Below are 22,064 nucleotides of genomic sequence, written 5' to 3'. Positions count from 1 at the left end.
TGTCCGCAACTGCAGTGTTTACCAATTTCAACACTACCGGGTGCAACTATGTTATTTAGTACATCAAGTCCTTCAAACGAACATGTAACTCAGAAACAAAAAACATTAGGATACTGTACATGGCTCATAATAAAACATCAATAGCCTATACTGCGCACATTATTTGAAGGGCATACGAATGAGCGCTCAGAGGTTGCAACGGTGACAGAAGAGTCAGAAATAAAAGGAGGGCGGTGCAAACCTCACTGAATGCACTGTGTTTACCAATTTCAACACTACGGGGTGCAACTATGTTATTTTGTACATTAAGTCCTTCAAACGAACATGTAACTCAGAAACAAAAAAAACATTAGGCGACATACTGTACATGGCTCATAATAAAACATCAATAGCCTACTGCGCGCATTATTTGAAGGGCATACGACGAGCCTTGCGCTCCGCGAACTCGTCCACGATGCTCTGTATGTCACTGATTCAGTGAGCTTTTAAGCGGTAGTCTCACGACCCGGATAGTAAACAATAAACATGGAGGACATGGAGTCGTTAGTGTTGCTGGTCTTGGTGCTGTGGCTTGTTGTCACCGACAACGCGGACAGATACTGGCAAGAGCGTATAGATGAGGCGAGGCGCATAAGGCTTCAGAAATTCTCGTAATTCGTAATTATTATTCTTCCGGGTTTGCGGTGTTTACAGATCCCAGCGCGCTCGCGGGGCGTGTGTGGGCATGTGAGGACACTCCTCCTCACCAATCAGTGCACAGGGGAGTGTCTGCTCACGCCCCCAACCTCAGTCGGCACGGTTTGGCTCGCTTCAGCCCCACTCCAAAACGGTGCGAGTTTTAGGGGCTAAGCAGGGCTGAAACGAGCTGAGTCGTGCTGGTTTTTGGTAGTCGAAACGCGAGCCGTGTCGGGCTGAAGTGAGCTGAAGCGAGCTGAAAAAGGGTAGTGGAAAAGGGCCATAAGTGTTCTTCTGTCACTTGTTCAGCTGGCACTAGAACTTTCTTGTCAAGAAGTTCAGCGCTTCCTGTAAGTCACTCTGGAAAAGCATGTCTGATAAATGCCATGTAATGTAAATCTTTAGAGCATTAAAACCATTAGTGTGGTTGTTTGAAACACTGGTTTGTTAAACTACTACAACGGACAACTTAAGGAAACTGATCGTGAAAAGAAAATATCTCCCTATGCTTTATTAATATTGCATTTTTTTCAGGAGATCAATGAGGTTATTTGGAATTACAAGCATTTTCAGTTTCATGCTCATACCAAGTGTGTCTGAGCAGCAGTTCTTCCGAAATTCTTGAATTGCCAGGTCACATAACGGGTCATGCTCATTTAGTAAAAACCAAGAATATTAACAGCTGAAAATGATTACTACTACTACTAGTAGTAGAAATAGTAATAATTATACTACTGCTATCTTTCTAGCTGGTGTAGTGGTTAGCGCTGTCGCCTCACAGCAAGAAGGTCCGGGTTCGAGCCCCGTGGCCGGCGAGGGCCTTTCTGTGCGGAGTTTGCATGTTCTCCCCGTGTCCGCGTGGGTTTCCTCCGGGTGCTCCGGTTTCCCCCACAGTCCAAAGACATGCAGGTTAGGTTAACTGGTGACTCTAAATTGACCGTAGGTGTGAATGTGAGTGTGAATGGTTGTCTGTGTCTATGTGTCAGCCCTGTGATGACCTGGCGACTTGTCCAGGGTGTACCCTGCCTTTCGCCCGTAGTCAGCTGGGATAGGCTCCAGCTTGCCTGCGACCCTGTAGAACAGGATAAAGCAGCTAGAGATAGTAGATGGATAGCTTTCTAGCCAACTGATTTATACTAGTCAGTCATACCTGCCATGTAAATGCACTTGGTGGAAATCTTTGTGTTGTTCCATCAATAACTAGAGACTGGTGCAGGTCAGAGCTCAGTCTTTGTCTGATTGGGAGATTGAAGCTACGGTACATAAACAGAACAAAAAAAAAACCCAGCCCTCTCAGAAATACGTTGACACCAGGATTCCAACCAATGTTGCAAAACCTGTTCCTTTTCTGGACAGCGCTGGAGACGACTCAGCCAGAGATTTACACCGTGAACTGAGGTTATGCAACATGGCACTCACAGTCAGTACAAAGTAGCACCACACCACAATTGTGAAATCGCCACCTGAGGCTGGAACATTACGTACAATCTTAAACACACTTGAACAGGGTTACACACACAAACAGGTGGCTCTACAGGCTTCAGCCAAAGACTGAGCCAAAACAAAAAAAAACCTGATTATGTGTGTGGTGGAGCTCAGCACAGAAGTGACCCTGACAAATAATACATCCCTTTGGAAAAGTCCACGTCTGATCAGTTACCCAGTTAGACTAGAAAAAAAATAATAATAAAACCTCAAAATCACTTTTGGGGGGGACTCCAATTTTAGAAGCGGTCAAGTGGGTCAGATATGTTTATTGACATGTCTTGAACAAATTTAGACCAGTTAACCATTGATTTAAAGGAACAGTCCACCGTACTTCCATAATGAAATATGCTCTTATCTGAATTGAGACGAGCTGCTCCGTACCTGTCCGAGCTTTGCGCGACCTCCCAGTCAGTCAGACGCAGTCAGACGCGCTGTCACTCCTGTTAGCAATGTAGCTAGGCTCAGCATGGCCAATGGTATTTTTTGGGGCTGTAGTTAGATGCGACCAAACTCTTCTGCGTTTTTCCTGTTTACATAGGTTTATATGACCAGTGATATGAAAAAAGTTCAGTTACACAAATTGAAACGTAGCGATTTTCTATGCTATGGAAAGTCCGCACTATAATGACAGGCGTACTAACACCTTCTGCGCGCTTCGGCAGCGCATTGTTACGGAGCTCAGATATCAATGCGCTGCCGAAGAGCGCAGAAGGTGTTAGTACGCCTGTCATTACAGTGCGGACTTTCCATAGCATAGAAAATCACCACGTTTCAATTTGTGTAACTGAACTTGTGGACTGTTCCTTTAAAGCCTAATATGCAAATAAGGGGCGTTTTTCAAAATGGCCACCCTTAAATAGGAATATGCTTATATTTCAGCTTCTAAAAGCAGTAGGAATATAAATTGTGTCTAAACATTATATGTTTGTGAATGGGAGCCATTTAATGGTATTATGCAAAGTAGCCCATACGGTACATGTCAGCCATCTTGATTATTTTCAAAATGGCTGCCATACGGATAAAACTATACCTATATGTCGATAGACTTCCAATACGCAAGTTCCTAGCCTATAGTTAGTGTCTCAAATTTTATCATCATTCAATATCCATTCTGAATTGAGGATATAATTTTTTTAAAGGTGACCGCCATTATAAATTTTCAAAAGGACTTCACATTTAGGCAGAACGGTGGTGTAGTGGTTAGCGCTGTCGCCTCACAGCAAGAAGGTCCTGGGTTCGAGCCCCGTGGCCGGCGAGGGCCTTTCTGTGCGGAGTTTGCACGTTGTCCGCGTGGGTTTCCTCCGGGTGCTCCGGTTTCCCCCACAGTCCAAAGACATGCAGGTTAGGTTAACTGGTGACTCTAAATTGACCGTAGGTGTGAATGTGAGTGTGAATGGTTGTCTGTGTCTATGTGTCAGCCCTGTGATGACCTGGCGACTTGTCCAGGGTGTACCCCGCCTTTCGCCCGTAGTCAGCTGGGATAGGCTCCAGCTTGCCTGCGACCCTGTAGAACAGGATAAAGCGGCTACAGATAATGAGATGAGAGGAGACTTCACATTTATTTAAAAAAAAAGAAGCCAATATCAATGAAACCTTACAGTTTTAACATCTCTTCATGTTTTAGTTTTCAATTACTGGACTGGGCCGTTATTTCAATTTGTATCAACTCTACAATGGCCTGTTGACCAAGTATTAAATGCATAAAGGCCAAATTATTTTTTCATCTAAACAGTACTAACAAATACTTTCTAAACACAGGCTTTGGGTCAGTATCACTAGGTATACATGTTATATTAAATAGTCTAGGCTGCTTATAACAAATTGGTGTGTGCATGTTCTTGTAATTGCTTGTATGTTTATTTGTTTGTCTCGGTATGGGCTTCAAGTACTAGTATTATAATAGCTTGTAGACAATGGAGCCAAGCTTACTAACATCTCGAAAACGAAGCATAGATATCAGTACAAATTGGGGACTCTACTTCCTCTGCCAAACTGTTCGTAGGAACCAGACAACAAATATAATGGGATCAAAGGGACTAGGAAAAAAAAAAAAGCCCTAGAGGAAAGACAGAGACTTAATGATGAAGATGACTACGAGAAACTTGAGAGACTTCAAGCAGCAAACCTAAAGGATGTGTTCCAAGAGAGGCTGTTGGTGTATCACAGAGTGCTATGCCACTTCCACAGGTGCACTTCACATATTAAAAGAGACTGCAGAAGAACCTTGAAAAGCAGAGGAAGGAGAAAGCAGAAGCTACACCACGTAGCCAGAAAGAAGCTAGAGCCTCTACTCTGTAGGTACTGCCGGTATTGTCTTTTAAGACTACAACTCCCATCACCAGCTTCCACGTTGACCTACGTCACGCCTGGGTGGGATCACCTACGTCACATCCTCCACGATTCCATAAGGGACTTGGAATTCCGCCATACGCTCGCTTTGGCGTCTGCAACTGCACGGGAACAGACCTAAAAGGAGGCACTCGCTTATCGCACCGTCCGAAACCACGACTTCTTTCTTGCAAGATCCACGATTCAGCGCGTTTTCTTTTTGTTTACCCTTGATCACGGTAGACTCCGGAAACACGCAATTTTTAACTCAGTCGAGTTACAACCGGTTTTTCAGTTATTCCTTATGAGTACGTACGAAACTGCAGCCCAAAGCAGTTTAATTTGTAGTTAAGAAGCGGCTGGATCCCTTCTAACTAAAGCTGTGCACATTGTTTAATCAGAGTTTTCTTCCCACGAGCTACGAAGCGTCGGACCAAGGATTCTCTGTTTCCCACAGAAGTCTTTACGAGCTCCTGTGAAACTCAGCCTCTCCAAGAATTCTCTGCTTTCTACAAAAGGGCGAGATACTGAAGTAAGACTTGGCATTTTGGGCAAAAAGACTAGTCTTAGGAATTAGTTTATTTACTTAGTGTGAATTTAAACTCAGGGACTGTTTAAGTGTGCACACTGATTTTGTGTTTCTATCATTTGTTCTATTTTTGATCTCTCAAGATTGTTTAATAGGTTTTGCATGCCCTCTTTTTCTTTCTAACACTTTAATTTCATTATTTACACATATTTTGACCTCATCAAGATTTCAGTGAATTTGGTAATGTTATAAAGCTAGTGGGTTAGCTGCTACGGCTAATTCTTCTATCTTATTAGCATCCAGAGATAACTGTATTGTCTCCAAGGGACTGTTAAGGCCTGTGCATGCTCTTGCGACAAGGCTTTCGCAGATAGCTTTTCGCAGACAGTTGTAATTTATCGTTGAGCGGGGAGTAATAGGCGTGCGCGATGTTATTCACCGCCACAACGCAAGGGGGCGCGAAGTCGTGAAATCGCTAGGAGTAGTTGGTGGGTGTGGTTAGTGGAGTGTTTATCCTCCGGTTACTTATAATGACTAGAACTGGAGTCGTATAGATGTACGTACTTCCTCGATCAACCGCTCTTCGTGCTGCTCCATCTTCGCTCGTGTTTTTAAAAATGGCGGTCGTGAAAACAAAACAAACCGGGAAAGTAGGGAAGCGGAAGTGCGTGTACAGCAGATGTAGAGTGGACCAATCAGAGCCCTCTTGTCTGCGACACGGTCTGCGATGGTCACAATTTTTGGGAGGTGTGCGCAGAGCGTCTGCGAAGGGGGGGGGGCTTCGCAGACGCCATCTGCGAGGACTGGGTTGTCAGCATAAATTGGCCTTTAGGCCTCACCACGTGGTCAAACACACCTCAGTTAGCATCCCACGCTAGCCTTTCTTTTGCTAGGCCATAGGCCTCATAACACACCTTAGCTAGCAACTAAATCTAACTCTCTTGTTTTACTTAGAAACACGTGGTCACCAGGCCTTTCACATACAAACACATGCTAGCTAGCCTTCCTGTGCCTTAGCTAGCAACACAAAGCTAATTCTTTAGTCTTAGCAACCAAAGCTAACTCCCTTGTTTTTACCTAGAAACACGTGGTCAACTTCCCCCCACACATACACACACCTAGCCAGCATTCAAAGCTAACTCTTTCGTCGTAGGCCAGAAGGCTGTATCCCCACACTACATGTTTCATGTTTAATTTCCTTTTAATATACACGCACTACATGTTTTATGTTTAATTTCCTTGCAATACACGCACACAAACACACACACATATACATACCTCACTGTTTGCTGAAGATTTCAACTGCTATTATTCAATTTTATCTTTGTTATAATAAATTCCATTATTATTGAAACTGTGTGTTTATTTTATTGTCCCAATACTTTTGAAGTTGCCCAAATCTCAAAAGAATTCCAAGGTGCTTATGAGACTGATTTAATGAGATTGATCACTTAATTACTAATTGCACCTACAACTCTGAGAAGCGTAGTAAAGCCTGTCAATTTTGATCTCTAGTTTCTTCTTGACAGAAGATACAAAGCAACCAACAAGCTTGGTCGCAACAATAGGTCTTTCAAGTAAAGTACTCAAGGCAGCACAACATGATTACACAATGAGGTGCAGACCGGCTGGAATAAATGACCTTATAGCTGCAGATGCAAGATATCATCTGCAATGCTATGTGCAATTCCTTTTTTTTTTTTTTTTTTAAAGATATTTTTTTGGGCTTTTTGCACCTTTATTGGATAGGACAGTGTAGAGACAGGAAATGAGCGGGAGAGAGAGAGACGGGAAGGGATCGGGAAATGACCTCGGGCCGGAATCGAACCCGGGTCGCCCGCATTCATAGTATGGCGCCTTAACCACCTGAGCCACGACGCCCCCAACTATGTGCAATTCCTGAGAAAGCATGAAGACACTGCCAGCTCTTCAGATAGTGACCATCCACAAAAAAAAAATCTGCATTGCAAAAGTTGCAGAAGAACTGAAAGATGGCATGGGAAAAAAATGGAGCAGTATACACACTTCTTGATGTTTGGGACAGATACTGCGAACTTCTTTTTGAGTTTGGGATTGATGGTGGAAACTATCGAGACAACAAGACAAGGTTCAAGATGAAATTACCTGATCTACTGGGTGGACAGGTAGAATTTGTTCCACAGCTTGAGCCTCATCTACCACAGTTGATATTCCCATCTATTCCAGCAAAGATTTATGTACAGGCACTGAAGCAAACTCAAGACGAGTTGGATGAGTCAAAACTGCACAGTAACAGTTTCAGTGACACCGAAACAGAAGAAATATTAGCACTGCATCACACAGTACTCCGCATTCGAGCAGCCATCAAGAACCTGCCTGACTACAGCAACTGTTCACAAATCAACCCAGTTGATGCAGCCAAACTTGTACACGTTTGAGTGTCTTACTGACGTGTGAAATGTTTGCAGAAACTGAAGATGAAGGCATCCAAAGACTAGCATTGCCCAAGATCTTGTATGGTGTCTAGAAAGGAAAGACCCTTACACCGAAGCACACTGGACTAGCCTTAGCCATTCATCAAGCAACAAGGTCAAAGACACTGGTAAATCTGGCTCATAGTGCAGGTCACTGTATGAGCTATAATCAGGTTCGGCACGTAGACGCAGCTCTGGTGAGAGATACAACTGAGAGGTACACAGCAAATGAAAACACTCTTGTACCATAGCTAGTGGGAAATTCTTCCAATTTGCTGCAGATAACATTAACATCCTGGAAGAAACACTTGATGGCAAAGGAACGTTTCATGCCACAGAGATGGTTGCTTTCCAAAAAGGGGTCCCAGACACACACAAAAGAGGGAAATCAGAGTCAAGAAAGAAACCTCCCTTGACATACAGTGGTATGCAAAAGTTTGGGCACTCCTGGTCAAAATTGCTGTTACTGTGAACAGTTAAGCAAGTTGAAGATGAAATGCTCTCCAAAAGGCATAAAGATTAAAGAGGGGGGTTTATTTCCCTTTCTAACAATCCAACGAGCGGTTCTTTCAGAAAGTTTTCTTCATCTTCCAGACCTCACCTTGATCTCCACTGTTTCTGTTAACTGCCATTTCTTAATAACATTACAATCCGAGGAAACAGCTACCTGAAAACACTTGGCTACGTTCTTGTAGCCTTCTCCTGCTTTGTGAGCATCAATTATTTTATTATTCAGAATGCCAGGGAGTTGCTTAGAGGAGCCCACAGCTGTTGATTTTAGGGACAAGTTTGAGGAGTCAGAGAATTTATACAGCTTTGAAATCTGCATCATCGGACCTTTCCTAACGAAGAATTTGAACAAGCCATAGCTCAGTAAGCTAATTAAGGTCTGGAACCTTGGTAAACGTTACCCGAGAACTCAAATGTAATGGGGTGCCCAAACTTTCGCATGGTGTTCCTGTCCTTTTTTCACTCTCCAATTGTACAAAACAAAAATACACAAATCTTGCAGAAAACGCTGAAAAGAAATGTGTCGTCTTTAGCTTTATGCCTTTTGGTGATCAGTTCATCTTCTGCTCACTTAACTATTCACAGTAACAGACATTTTCAGTAAGGGTGCCCAAACTTTTGCATGCCACTATACCTGAGGGTGTACATAATATCATTCCCTCACCTTTGCATACCAGTCATCCTAGCCCTAGATTTACCAGTGTGCAACTTGACTGGTTTGAACCAGCACCACAGTACATGAAGGAGGAGAATAGGAAGGACATTGCCTGGATTCTTGCAAAGATGCATGATAGTCCTGAGTATCGTGTTCCCTCATGGACAGGCTATAAATTACCTTATTTCAGAGGTCATTTAGTCCATCTTTCAGCATTCAAGTGCCAGACATTTTTAAATCCAAGATGTCGGACACACCCAGCCAAATTTAAATCACCCCTACTGGATAGATTATGCTCAATAACATATTTAGAAACTACTTTTATATCTCCAGGCCCTACGAAAGCTAAAATCTAGGCCTTTCTAGTTTTGCTAGCAGCCATTTTGAAAAACACCCCCCATTTGCATATTAGGCTTTAAATCAACGGTCAACTGGTCTAAATTTGTTCAAAACATCTCTGACCCATTTGACCGCTTCTAACATTCGAGGCCCCCAACTCATTTCCTAGGCCCCTTTTGAGATTTTTTTTCCTAGTCCAAGTGGTCACAGAGGGCGGCACGGTGGTGTAGTGGTTAGCGCTGTCGCCTCACAGCAAGAAGGTCCGGGTTCGAGCCCTGTGGCCGGCGAGGGCCTTTCTGTGCGGAGTTTGCATGTTCTCCCCGTGTCCGTGTGGGTTTCCTCCAGGTGCTCCGGTTTCCCCCACAGTCCAAAGACATGCAGGTTAGGTTAACTGGTGACTCTAATGCCGCTTTTCCACTACAAACGCGGCTGAGCCGGGCTGAGTGGGGCTGTTGGAGTTGCATTTCGACTACAACCGCGCTGAACCGTGCTGGCTGGAAGTGGGTGGACACATTGGGTGGAGTTAGCGAAAGTGGGTGGACGTCAGGTGATGTCGTTAAGCAGCGCAAACAGTGACATCAGTGAGCTTCTAAGCGGTAGTCTCACGACCCGAATAGTAAACAATAAACATGGAGGACATGGAGTCGTTAGTGTTGCTGGTCTTGGTGCTGTGGCTTGTTGTCACCGACAACGCGGACAGATACTGGCAAGAGCGTATAGATGAGGCGAGGCGCATAAGGCTTCAGAAATTCTCGTAATTTGTAATTCTTCTCCTTCCGGGTTTACGGTGTTTACAGATCCCAGCGTGCTCACGGGGCGTGTGTGGGCATGTGAGGACACTCCTCCTCACCAATCAGTGCACAGGGGAGTGTCTGCTCACGCCCCCAGCCTCACTCGGCTCGCTTTGGCTCGCTTCAGCCCCACTCCAAAACGGTGCGAGTTTTAGGGGCTAAGCAGGGCTGAAGCGAGCTGAGTCGTGCTGGTTTTTGGTAGTCGAAACGCGAGCCGTGTCGGGCTGAAGTGAGCTGAAAAAGGGTAGTGGAAAAGGGCCATTAATTGACCGTAGGTGTGAATGTGAGTGTGAATGGTTGTCTGTGTCTATGTGTCAGCCCTGTGATGACCTGGCGACTTGTCCAGGGTGTACCCCGCCTTTCGCCCGTAGTCAGCTGGGATAGGCTCCAGCTTGCCTGCGACCCTGTAGAACAGGATAAAGCGGCTACAGATAATGAGATGAGAAGTGGTCACAGGGCAGTGGTGTTCTCTGACTTGACGGCTAAGGTTAGGGGTTCAAGCTCGAGCACGGCCAAGCTACTATTGTTGGATCCTTGTGCAAGGCCCTTCACCCTCTCTGCTCCAAGGGTGCCATATCACAGCGGATCCTGCACTCAGAGCCCAGTTTTAACAAACTGGGATACATAAAGAGAAGAATTTTACTGTACTGTAATGTTTATGTGATAAATAAGGGCTTCTTCTGAGAGCGCACCTGCTGGTTGAAACACTGTGCACAAGTTATCTTTAACCCTTATATGGTGTTCGGGTCTGCGGGACCCGTTTTCATTTTTTAAATCAAAAAGGAACAATGATGCGATTAATTATTTTTTCAAACTCAGACTCATTTTCGATGAAGAACATGTATCAGAACTCATTTTCAATGACCACACACACTGTACCCCCCCTTACACATTTACATACAGGATGTTCGGGTCCACTGGACCCGGGGCTAATAAAAGTGTGTACCTTCACTCCGTCCTCCTCCTGTCTGGGCCTGCTGTTAGTGTTTGTGTGTGCGAGAGTGTTTGGTGTTCCTGCCCCTGCCGTTCAAGCACCGACACCGGTCTGCTCTTACATTCCTGCACATTTTACCCTCTGTCTTGCGGAAACCAAGACAGAGGTTCCTGTAAATTGGGGGCGGGACAGCTTTTCCAACATGGTTCCTTATCACGACTGATCAAGGCGGACAAAAGATTCTCCGCTCAGATGGCCTTGCAAATGATTTTGGAAGACACAGAAGCTTCTGATGATGTAGAGGAAGACGTTTCAGAATGTGAGGATCTGAAAATTCAGAGTCTGACAGTGACTTTGAAGATGGAGCATCAGCCAGTCCCAACGCGAAGGGGACGATGTGTTGTATAGATTGACATGGTTACTGTATGTGTACAGCTCGTGTTGTGTAAACTGAACAGAACGGGTTAAATTTCTAATCAAATAAAAATCAGTTGTTATGCTTCATTTGTAAATTTGAACATAAACATCTTTTTTCTACCCATATCTTGACTATAGGGTGGCACGGTGGTGTTGTGGTTAGCGCTGTCGCCTCACAGCAAGAAGGTCCTGGGTTCGAGCCCCGGGGCCGGCGAGGGCCTTTCTGTGCGGAGTTTGCATGTTCTCCCCGTGTCCGCGTGGGTTTCCTCCGGGTGCTCCGGTTTCCCCCACAGTCCAAAGACATGCAGGTTAGGTTAACTGGTGACTCTAAATTGACCGTAGGTGTGAATGTGAGTGTGAATGGTTGTCTGTGTCAGCCCTGTGATGACCTGGCGACTTGTCCAGGGTGTACCCCGCCTTTCGCCCGTAGTCAGCTGGGATAGGCTCCAGCTTGCCTGCGACCCTGTAGAAGGATAAAGCGGCTAGAGATAATGAGATGAGATGAGAAATCATGGCGTGCTCCAAACATGACAAAAAGCGAAAGGTGGATTCCGAAAATCGTGAATTTAAGTTAGAGTGGACCGACAAATATGCATTTGTGCTGCCTGCGGGGAGCACGAAACCAATGTGTTTAATTTGTAATGAGGCAGTTGTCCTTGTCAAAAGTGGAAACGTGAAACGTCATTACGAAACAAAACATAGCCACTTTGAGCAGAGTTACCCACAAAACTCAGAGGTAAGGACCAGAAAGATAAGCCAAATGCAAGCATCATACCAAGCAACATGCAGTGTGATAGTCAGGTCAGCCACACAACAGGAGCGTGCAACTGAAGCCTCACTGCGAGTGTCTTAGGCAAGCACAAAAAAAACCCATTCACTGATGCGGAAATCATGAAGGAGCGCATGAATGAAGTAGCAATCACTCCGTTTGAGGGAAATCAAAGAGATGACATCATGCAAAAAAAAAATAACTCAAATACCCCTCTCTGACTCCACTGCAGTAAGATGAAACGAAATCCTTGCTGATGATTTACTGGACCAAATAGAATCTGCTGTTAAAAAGGCCAAATGCACATCATTGGCTTTGGATGAATCCACAGACAACACAGATAAAGCCCAACTTCTGGTGTTGGTCAGATTTTTTTGATGAAGAGAAGGGGGAATTCTTTGAAGATGTGTTAGGCCTCACAACCCTTGATGGGCACACAAGAGAGGATGACATTTATGAAGCAGTGATGGAGATGTTGAGAGGCAGAGAGATAGACCTGAAGCATGTTGTTTCAATTGCTACTGATGGAGCCCCAAGTATGACTGGGAGAGACGGGGGATTAGTGTCCCGCTTAAAAGCTCATCACCCTGACCTCATAGCATACCACCGTGTCATTCATCAGATGGTGCCAGCCTTGGAGAGAAGTATTCAGAAGTCATGACAACAGTAATGAGACTTGTCAATTTTTTTGAGAGCATCGTCTGCTCTGCAGCATCGCTTGCTGCGCTCATTCCTCACAGAGGTTAATGCAGAATTTAACGATTTGCTTCTTCACAACAATGTCAGGTGGCTTAGTAAAAGGCAAAGTACCGGAGCAGTTTTGGACACTACGGAAAGAGCTAGAAATGTTTCTGTTGGGTCAGAAGAGTCCAAAAGCAAAACAATTTGTGGAATTCCTGCAAAACAATGAAAAAATGGAAATTGCTGCATTTCTATCTGACATTACTTGCCACCTCAATGATCTGAATTTGAAGCTCCAGCACAGTGTGTAACCTCATGTCAGCCATCCGTGCTTTTCAAAGGAAACTGGAAATATTCAAAACTGACATACAGGAAGAGGAGGGCCTGCTTCACTTCCCAAAACTGAAGAGTCAAGCTTCAGGAAGACACCATTACGATTATGCTGAATTCATGGACAAATTAAAAATTTTGAAACTCACTTTAGAGATTTTACTTTGGGAAAACAAGTCTTACTGTGCATTGAAAATCCACTCCTGGTTTAAAAAAAAAAAAAAATCACAGGATTCTCAACTGAAGCCCTGAAGGTCTGCCCATGGGCTCGTGCTGCTTCCCTTCAATCAGAGCTGATTGAGCTTCAGGAAAACCTTGCACTGTAGGAATCTGTCTGTGACCCTGCCACCTTTTGGACTAAGGCTACGTTTACATTAGACCGTATCTGTCTCGTTTTCTTCGCGGATGCACTGTCCGTTTACATTAAAACGCCTGGAAACGCCGGGAAACGGGAATCCGCCAGCGTCCACGTATTCAATCCAGATCGTGTCTGGTCCGGTGCTGTGTAAACATTCAGAATACGCGGACACGCTGTGCTGAGCTCTAGCTGGCGTCTCATTGGACAATGTCACTGTGACATCCACCTTCCTGATTCGCTGGCGTTGGTCATGTGACGCGACTGCTGAAAAACGGCGCAGACTTCCACCTTGTATCACCTTTCATTAAAGAGTATAAAAGTATGAAAATACTGCAAATACTGATGCAAATACTGCCCATTGTGTAGTTATGATTGTCTTTAGGCTTGCCATCCTTCCACTTGTAAGTGGTAAGTGATGTGCGCTGGGATCACACACACAGCGGCTCAGTCCCAAATCACAGCTTGTTCACTTCACTCGCGTGCTCTGTGAGCTGCGCAAGGCCGGAGTGCGCACCCTCCAGAGGGCACTCGCTGTTCAGGGCGGAGTGATTTGGAGCGCAGGATGCCTGCGGAGCCGAGCGTATCCGTGTATTGGTGTTGCTGTGTGCACGCAAATCGTGTATTGGTGTTGCTGTGTGCACACTAATCGTTTTAAAAACGTTAATCTGATGATCCGCTGATACGGTCTAATGTAAACATGGGCTAAGATGGTCCCTGGAGCAGGTGTCCCCGTCTTGCAGGAAATGGCCCTCACCATGTTCCCTTCAACATACTGTTGTGAGTCTGCCTTTTCGACTATGAATATGTTGAAGAACAAATACAGGCGCCACACTCACTAATGAACATTTACACCAGTGTCTACGCCTGGCCCTCACACCTTTCATGCCCAAGTTTAAAGAACTAGTGGCACAAAAAAGGTGTCACCTTTCACACTGATATGGACAGAACATATCACATTTTGTGCACAGTTCAATAAACGTTTTTGCGGATTTACTGCTTTTTTTGTTCGGAGTTCTAATTTTGAAATTAAATCATCACTATTCCGGGCCCTGGAGAGATTGGAAATTTGGCGAGTGGACCTTTTGAGTTTCTAACAGAGTACCCCTGCTGTACAGGATAAGCGGCTACAGATGGATGAGGGTGTTAAGGTGTAGTGGTTAGCCTTGTCGCCTCACAGCAAGAAGGTCCGGGTTCGAGCCCCGTGGCCAGCAAGGGCCTTTCTGTGTGGAGTTTGCATGTTCTCCCCGTGTCCGCGTGGGTTTCCTCTGGGTGCTCCGGTTTCCCCCACAGTCCAAAGACATGCAGGTTAGGTTAACTGGTGACTCTAAATTGACCGTAGGTGTGAATGTGAGTGTGAATGGGTGTCTGTGTCTGTGTGTCAGCCCTGTGATGACCTGGCGACTTGTCCAGGGTGTACCCCGCCTTTCGCCCGTAGTCAGCTGGGATAGGCTCCAGCTTGCCTGCGACCCTGTAGAACAGGATAAAGCGGCTAGAGATAATGGATGGATGGATATTTTAGTTTAAAAAAAAACGAGTAGCACTAGAAAATAAATGTAATCTAACAAAGGTAAAGGGCAAATATTAACCATATATGCTGTTTAATTGGGGTGAAGTAAACATCTGTTAAGTATTTAATGTTTGATTGTTGGATTTAAAACACCAAAATGCAGCTGGTCCACCAGAACCATGAACACTGGCTGCGTAACAAAAACATGAACACCATATAAGGGTTAAAAAAAAAAAAAAAGTGCAAGGGAATATTTATTTACCAATTGAGTCCAGGTGGGAAATAATTCAGCAGTTTGACCAACTCGGTGTGTTTTTTGCCAGTTGGTTGGTGGTCAGATCAAGCTACAGGCTGTAAGTTCATGTATATTAAAAAAAAAAAGTGAAGCCAGGTGGATGTTGGTTTGTGACGAGCTGTAATTAAACAAGGGCGTAGCTAGGATTTTTCAAGGGGGGGGGCACATACTGACTGGCAGCCTGGGTACAATATGTAACAAAAAAAATAATTACCATTGCTAGTTTTAGGTCGCTTAGAAACCGGCTCTTCCACATTTTCTTGACGGGTTCTAGAAACGGCACACTAAAACTTAGCTTCGAAGGCACAAAATGCAACTTTGATGGAAAAAATATATAATAAATTGCTTTCCTCTCTTCACATCGAGAGGAGGAGGAAAGTTTCGCTTGTGCGCCTCAGGCTGCATGTGCCTAACGAGCTCCGGCACGCACGCCGTTAAAGTGCGTATCACGGGTAAATTCAAGAGCAAGATCGATGTAATTCTCCTATTTTATATTAAACTTTGGTCAAATATCTGTAACATTCTGCATTCTCTGCAATTTTTTTTTTACCTTGCGCAATACCAGAAAAATTCAGTTGAAATCAAGCCGTTTGAGGTGAATTGGTCCGCCTCTGAAAAAAATTGCCATTTGGATTTCCTGGCAAACGTTGATTTTCGTGACGTCACGTGCGGGACGCCTCCTTCTGAATCCTACGTCAGCGCTGGTTTGTTTATGAGAAAACGACCTGGTGGTTTTCTGCAAATTTCTTCAACGTTATCGCGTAATTATTAAAATGGTTAACAGATGTATCGTAGGAGGGTGTAGCAACGCCAATCTTGATGGGAGTAGTACTCATCGTTTCCCAAAAGACCGGACAATGAGAGAGAAATGGGAGCGCTTGGTCTAGACAGGCTGTCAGACCCTCCAGGATTTCGCCATGTTGCGATTTGCAACTTTAACGCAAATTCAACCAATCCCCGCGAATTCAGGGCGGTGTTGCAATTATATCCAATCACCACAACTTTCCCGCAAATTTGACCAATCGTTGGCGTCGTCTTGAGGTGACGTCAACAAACTACCTTCCATGTATACGTTCAAGAGAAACAGCACGTGCGCAGTGTTGCCAGATTGGGTGGTTTACTGCTCAAATGGGAGGTTTTAAGTGCATTGTGGCGGGTTTTGAACATATTTTGGACTGGAAAACGTCAGCAGTATCTGGCAACACTGCATGATGTGCGAGTCAGTGTTTATGTAGGCTTAAATTCTGTTACTGAAAGTGTGTTATGTTTACAGTGAAGGACTGTGTGCACTTTACATTTTTTACTTAATACAAGAAATTAATGGATGCCAACATTTTTGCCAAAATGGTATTTTATTTTCCATTGTTTAGGCAGCTTCAGCATCATACTGTGAGATTCTGTTCAAATTGTTTTTTTTTCTTCTATGAAGCCTGAGCCATTTATTTTATTAGTTTATAATTATTGTTTAATTTAGTCTTCAGGAGAGACTGCCTGCACACAGTACTAGTATTAATAGCTTTTTTTTCCCCTCACATGAAAGCTGAGGCATTTATATTATATTTTAAGGTAACTTCATGATGTGCTGTGAGGTTCTGTGCACTTTAACTTTTGAACCAACAGGTGCATTTGGATCAGTAAAGCCTATTTTTCTGCATTTTTGTAGTCCTGGTAATCTTTTATATTGGTAAAGTTGTTTATAGGACCATTTCTCATTGTCTTTGTTTTTTTAATCGTTTTTCAGTAATAACTTAATATTTAACATATCACTCAATTTTAATCACAAAAAGAGAAAATCGCAACTTTCACTTCCTCCCGCAATGTAATCGCAACAAAAACCTAAAAACTTTCATCGCAATTTTTTGGAATAAAACCCGCAACAATCACAAAAAAGGCCCGCTGAGTCCTGGGGGACTGGGCTGTGCACTGAGACTGCGCAAAGCTCGCGCAGCCTGCTGGCGCTTCCGCAGGTGACGTCACGAATCTGGCTCCAGACTCCCTTGGGATTTTTCCAGACGCGTTTTGTTATTAGGATGCAGTGCAAAGCACAGCAACTATTGTTCTTCTACGTGTTTCTTCTTCTTCCGTATTCTTCTTCCTCCTACGCAAATTTTGATTTCGAATAACTCAATAACCATACGTCGCACACAGACAAACAATATATCAAAATGTGCGGCTTGATCGGACTCGCTATGCTATTACTTTTCTCTACAGAATACGATTTTTTCGCGACATAGTCGCGAAAAAAATAGCCCAAAAAAACCCCATTCATTTCTATGGAATTAATTGAAAAAAAAACAAACTTTTTCAACGTTTTTCAAACGTCCGCTGCTCTGGCATGCTTTCACCTAGAGACGTGATTCTAACTCTAAAACGTAGGAAAACTTCTCCTCTGTGGATCTGGCATTCAACTTTTCTGCTAGGTTCTACACTTTCGGATCAGTCCCGGCTCAAACGCCATGTGGGTTCCGGGAGAAAATCCGGCTTTTGAATGGGTGTCTATTGCGTTACACACCAGTGGACCTTGTTAAGTCAGAGTGGAGAGAGGTTGAAAAAAAAAAGGTCAAACTTTCTCACTTAAACTGTGTTTTCAGCCACAAATTTCACTCTACAGACATGATTTTCTCAAAAGTAGTAGTAAAACTTGTCCTGATTCACACAATGTGTCTACCTAAACGATAGGATTTACAGTTTTTGAATGAGAAGCCTCAAACTGAGAAGAGGGCAGCCGAATGGCCTCACTGACACCCATTATAAACGTGACAGAAAAGTCAGTCATTTTTAAGTCGGTCTACTGTCGTCATTTTTAACACTACCGAGAAAAAAATTACATCAGTTTATTCAGGAGACCCTTCTAGCGCTCACTGTGAAAGAATTTTGTGAATAGCTGCTTTCGGTGTCGAGTTATTTGTCATTGTTCGAGGCCTGGTCCGTAGTAAAACACAGCACAAAATTCAAGACCTTGTGTGTCGTAGCTCATTGACACCCATTATAAACGGGACAGAAAAGTCTCTCATTTTTAACACTACAGACAAAAAATTACATCAGTCTATTCAGGAGACCCTTCTAGTGCTCACTGTGAAAGAATTTTGTGAATTTCTTTTTTTTGTGAAAAAAAAAAAAAAAAAAAACAGCCTCGGTCGGCATGACACTTCACCTTAGCCGCCCACTTTGTTAGGAACACTTCTGTTCGTACATACAAACTACAAAAACACTCTACTTAGAGTTTATTTTATTTTTAAAAGGGACAGTGCAGAAATTAAACATTATCCTTGTGGTAAGGACAGATGTCTGTCCCAGGTTATAGCAGTACATGCTAATTTCCGCCTGTAGTCACTTTGTTTATACTCTTGAATAGCTCTTCTTCATGACGGCTGCTGTCTCAAGCGCACACAATCATTGCATTGAAACATCATTGCAGGTCACACATTCACGGCCAGCGAACATGCGTGACCGGATTGCTTCGCGCACTGCATCCTCTCACAATTTCCCCCGGGGAATTGTCCATAGTTTTATTTTGTTCTGCTGTAGACAGATGGCCTTGTGCAAAATTACCCTTCTGGATGAGTGTGTAAAGGGACTTACTCATCTCATCTCATTATCTGTAGCCGCTTTATCCTGTTCTACAGGGTCTCAGGCAAGCTGGAGCCTATCCCAGCTGACTACGGGTGAAGGGCGGGGTACACCCTGGACAAGTCGCCAGGTCATCACAGGGCTGACACATAGACACACAACCATTCACACTCACATTCACACCTACGGTCAATTTAGAGTCACCAGTTAACCTAACCTGCATGTCTTTGGACTGTGGGGGAAACCGGAGCACCCGGAGGAAACCCACGCGGACACGGGGAGAACATGCAAACTCCGCACAGAAGGGCCCTCGCCGGCCCCGGGGCTCGAACCCGGACCTTCTTGCTGTGAGGCGACAGCGCTAACCACTACACCACCGTGCCGCCCTAAAGGGACTTACTTTCAAATAAAAATAAACACGAAATTGTTCCGGGATATGCAGTTTAAAGCTCGCGCGCTCACCTCCAGAACGGCGAAAGCAGGCGCTTTACACACTTGAGCTCGCTGAAACCGCGTCAGCCAGTAGCGGGCTTCCCGCGGGTCGCCGCCGACTTCATTGAGAAATGCTTTCACATCCCGGTAGACCAGCGTGCGGTTGGACCACACACCGCGCTCCGACAGCGGGAGGAAGTTCGCCGCGTCGAGCTGCGACTGCACGGGAGTCTTGTTCACCTGGACGGCGGGGGTGACTGACAGCATGCGCCGCTGAATTTTGGCGAGTTTCCGCTGGCTTGTGTTCTGTTGCGGCGCCGGTTTTGACAGAAACTGGCCGGCCATTACGATAGCCCTGCAGCCGGCCGCCCCGCCGTTTACTTTCGCCATGAGTCAAGCCGTGTGCGGTGAAGCGAATTCCGGTTTCTCCCAGCTGTCAAATCCGCTGTGTTCGGCTATGCTAAGCTACAGTTATGCTAAGTCAGCAAGCCTATTCTATTCATTGCACCACAAAGCGTAGCCATAACCGCTAGCCACGCCCCTTTTGCAGTGCGCGCGCGCCCCCACACTGGTCCTGTCCCAAACAGCGCCCTGCGCACTGCTCTCCCCTTCTCTATGCCTGGGCTGCACTACGAGTGATCGATGGCTTGCGAGTGTACAAGTGAACATTTGGGACACTCCCCAAAGCTACGTCACATAATCTCAAACAGGCTCACGTGTCTTTACGCTATAACAATTTATTAGTACACATAAACATCTTTATCGCATCTCCCATAACCCGGGACCTATTTTCTTATATTTGCCTTGCGGGTTTTTATACGCTGTTCTGTCCCATGTATAACAAGTGCGTCCTGCAATAATAATAATAATAATATGTTCAATTTAGGGCGGGACGGTGCACTTGCAAGAAGGTCCGGGTTCGAGCCCCGTGGCCGGCGAGGGCCTTTCTGTGCGGAGTTTGCATGTTCGCCTCGGGTTTCCTCCGGGTGCTCCGGTTTCCCCCACAGTCCAAAGACATGCAGGTTAGGTTAACTGGTGACTCTAAATTGACCGTAGGTGTGAATGTGAGTGCGAATGGTTGTCTGTGTCAAATGGGCCTTTTCCACTACCCTTTTTCAGCTCACTTCAGCCCAACACGGCTCGACTACCTCAGAGCAGCACGACTGAGCTCACTTCAGCCTTAGGGCCTCTGCATGCCCTTGCGACAAGGCTTTCGCAGATAGCTTTTCGCAGACAGTTGTAATTTATCGTTGAGCGGGGAGTAATAGGCGTGCGCGATGTTATTCACCGCCACAACGCAAGGGGGTGCGAAGGCGCGAAATCGCTAGGAGTAGTTGGTGGGTGTGGTTAGTGGAGTGTTTATCCTCCGGTTACTTATAATGACTAGAACTGGAGTCGTATAGATGTACGTACTTCCTCACTTCCTCGATCAACCGCTCTTCGTGCTGCTCCATCTTCGCTCATGTTTTAAAAATGGCGGTCGTGAAAACAAACCAAACCGGGAAAGTAGGGAAGCGGAAGTGCGTGTACAGCAGATGTAGAGTGGACCAATCAGAGCCCTCTTGTCTGCGACACTGTCTGCGAGGCTTCTGTGGTGGTCACAATTTTTGGGAGGTGCACGCAGAGCGTCTGCAAAGGGGGGGCTATGCAGACGCCATCTGCGACGCCATCTGCAAGGACTGCGTTGTCAGCATAAATTGGCCTTTACTCAGCACCCAAAACTCACACGGTTTTGGAGTGGGGCTGAAGTGAGCCCAACCGAGCCGAGTGGGGCTAGGGGCGTGAGGAGATACTCCCCTGTGCACTGATTGGTGAGGAGGAGTGTCCTCACATGCCCACACACGCCCCGCAAGCACGCTGGGATCTGTAAACACCGTAAGCCCGGAAGAAGAAGAATTACGACAAAGAAGAAGAAAATGATCATCTATATGCTCTTGCCAGCATCTGTTGGCGTTGTCAGTGACAACAAGCCACAGCACCAAGACCAGCAACACTAACGACTCCATGTCCTCCATGTTTATTGTTTACTATCCGGGTCGTGAGACTACCGCTTAAAAGGCCACTGATGTCACTGTTTGCGCCGCCTAACGACATCACGTGACGTCCACCCACTTTCGCTAACTCCACCCAATGTGTCCACCCACTTCCAGCCAGCACGGTTCAGCGCGGTTGTAGTCGAAATGCAACTCCAACAGCCCCACTCAGCTCGACTCAGCCCAACTCAGCACGGCACGGCTCAGCCCAACTCAGCTGCGTTGGTAGTGGAAAAGCCCCATATGTGTCAGCCCTGTGATGACCTGGCGACTTGTCCAGGGTGTACCCCGCCTTTCGCCCGTAGTCAGCTGGGATAGGCTCCAGCTTGCCTGCGACCCTGTAGAACAGGATAAAGCGGCTTGAGAAGATGAGATGAGATGAGACATGTGCATCAGTGAGAAGGGGGATGAGAGTGTGGTGAAGATGCAAGGAGTAGACATACAGTGGTGCTTGAAAGTTTGTGAACCCTTTAGAATTTTCTAAATTTCTGCATAAATATGACCTAAACCATCATCAGATTTTCACAAAAGTCCTAAAAGTATATAAAGAAAACCCAGTTAAATAAATGAGACAAAAATATTCTACTTGGTCTTTTATTTATTGAGGAAAATGATCCAATATTACATATCTGTGAGTGGCAAAAGTATGTGAACCTCTAGGATTAGCAGTTAATTTGAAGGTGAAATTAAAGTCAGGTGTTTGCAATCAATGGGATGACAATCAGGTGTGAGTGGGCACCCTGTTTTATTTAAAGAACAGGGATCTATCAAAGTCTGAGCTTCACAACACATGTTTGTGGAAGTGTATCATGGCACGAACAAAGGAGATTTCTGAGGACCTCAGAAAAAGCATTGTTGATGCTCATCAGGCTGGAAAAGGTTACAAAACCATCTCAAGATTTTGGACTCCACCAATCCACAGTCAGAGAGATTGTGTACAAATGGAGGAAATTCAAGACCATTGTTACCC

General features: G+C 45.1%; 1 protein-coding gene across 1 annotated transcript in view; it reads right to left on the bottom strand.

Moving 5' to 3' along the window:
- The window catches only part of nags (N-acetylglutamate synthase), a 48,239-nt gene extending 28,623 nt beyond the window's left edge, over positions 1-19,616 (bottom strand). The window contains exon 1 of the mRNA XM_060901755.1: positions 19,092-19,616. Within this exon, the coding sequence (XP_060757738.1) occupies positions 19,092-19,451 (360 nt within the window). The 5' untranslated portion in view covers positions 19,452-19,616. The remainder of the gene's footprint in view (positions 1-19,091) is intronic.
- Positions 19,617-22,064: the final 2,448 nt, after the last annotated feature.

Source organism: Neoarius graeffei, chromosome 20, assembly GCF_027579695.1.
Source record: "Neoarius graeffei isolate fNeoGra1 chromosome 20, fNeoGra1.pri, whole genome shotgun sequence".
NCBI classification, from domain to species: Eukaryota; Metazoa; Chordata; class Actinopteri; order Siluriformes; family Ariidae; genus Neoarius; species Neoarius graeffei.
The sequence above is the reverse complement of the archived record's forward strand: the minus strand, read 5'-3'. Positions and strand labels throughout refer to the sequence as shown.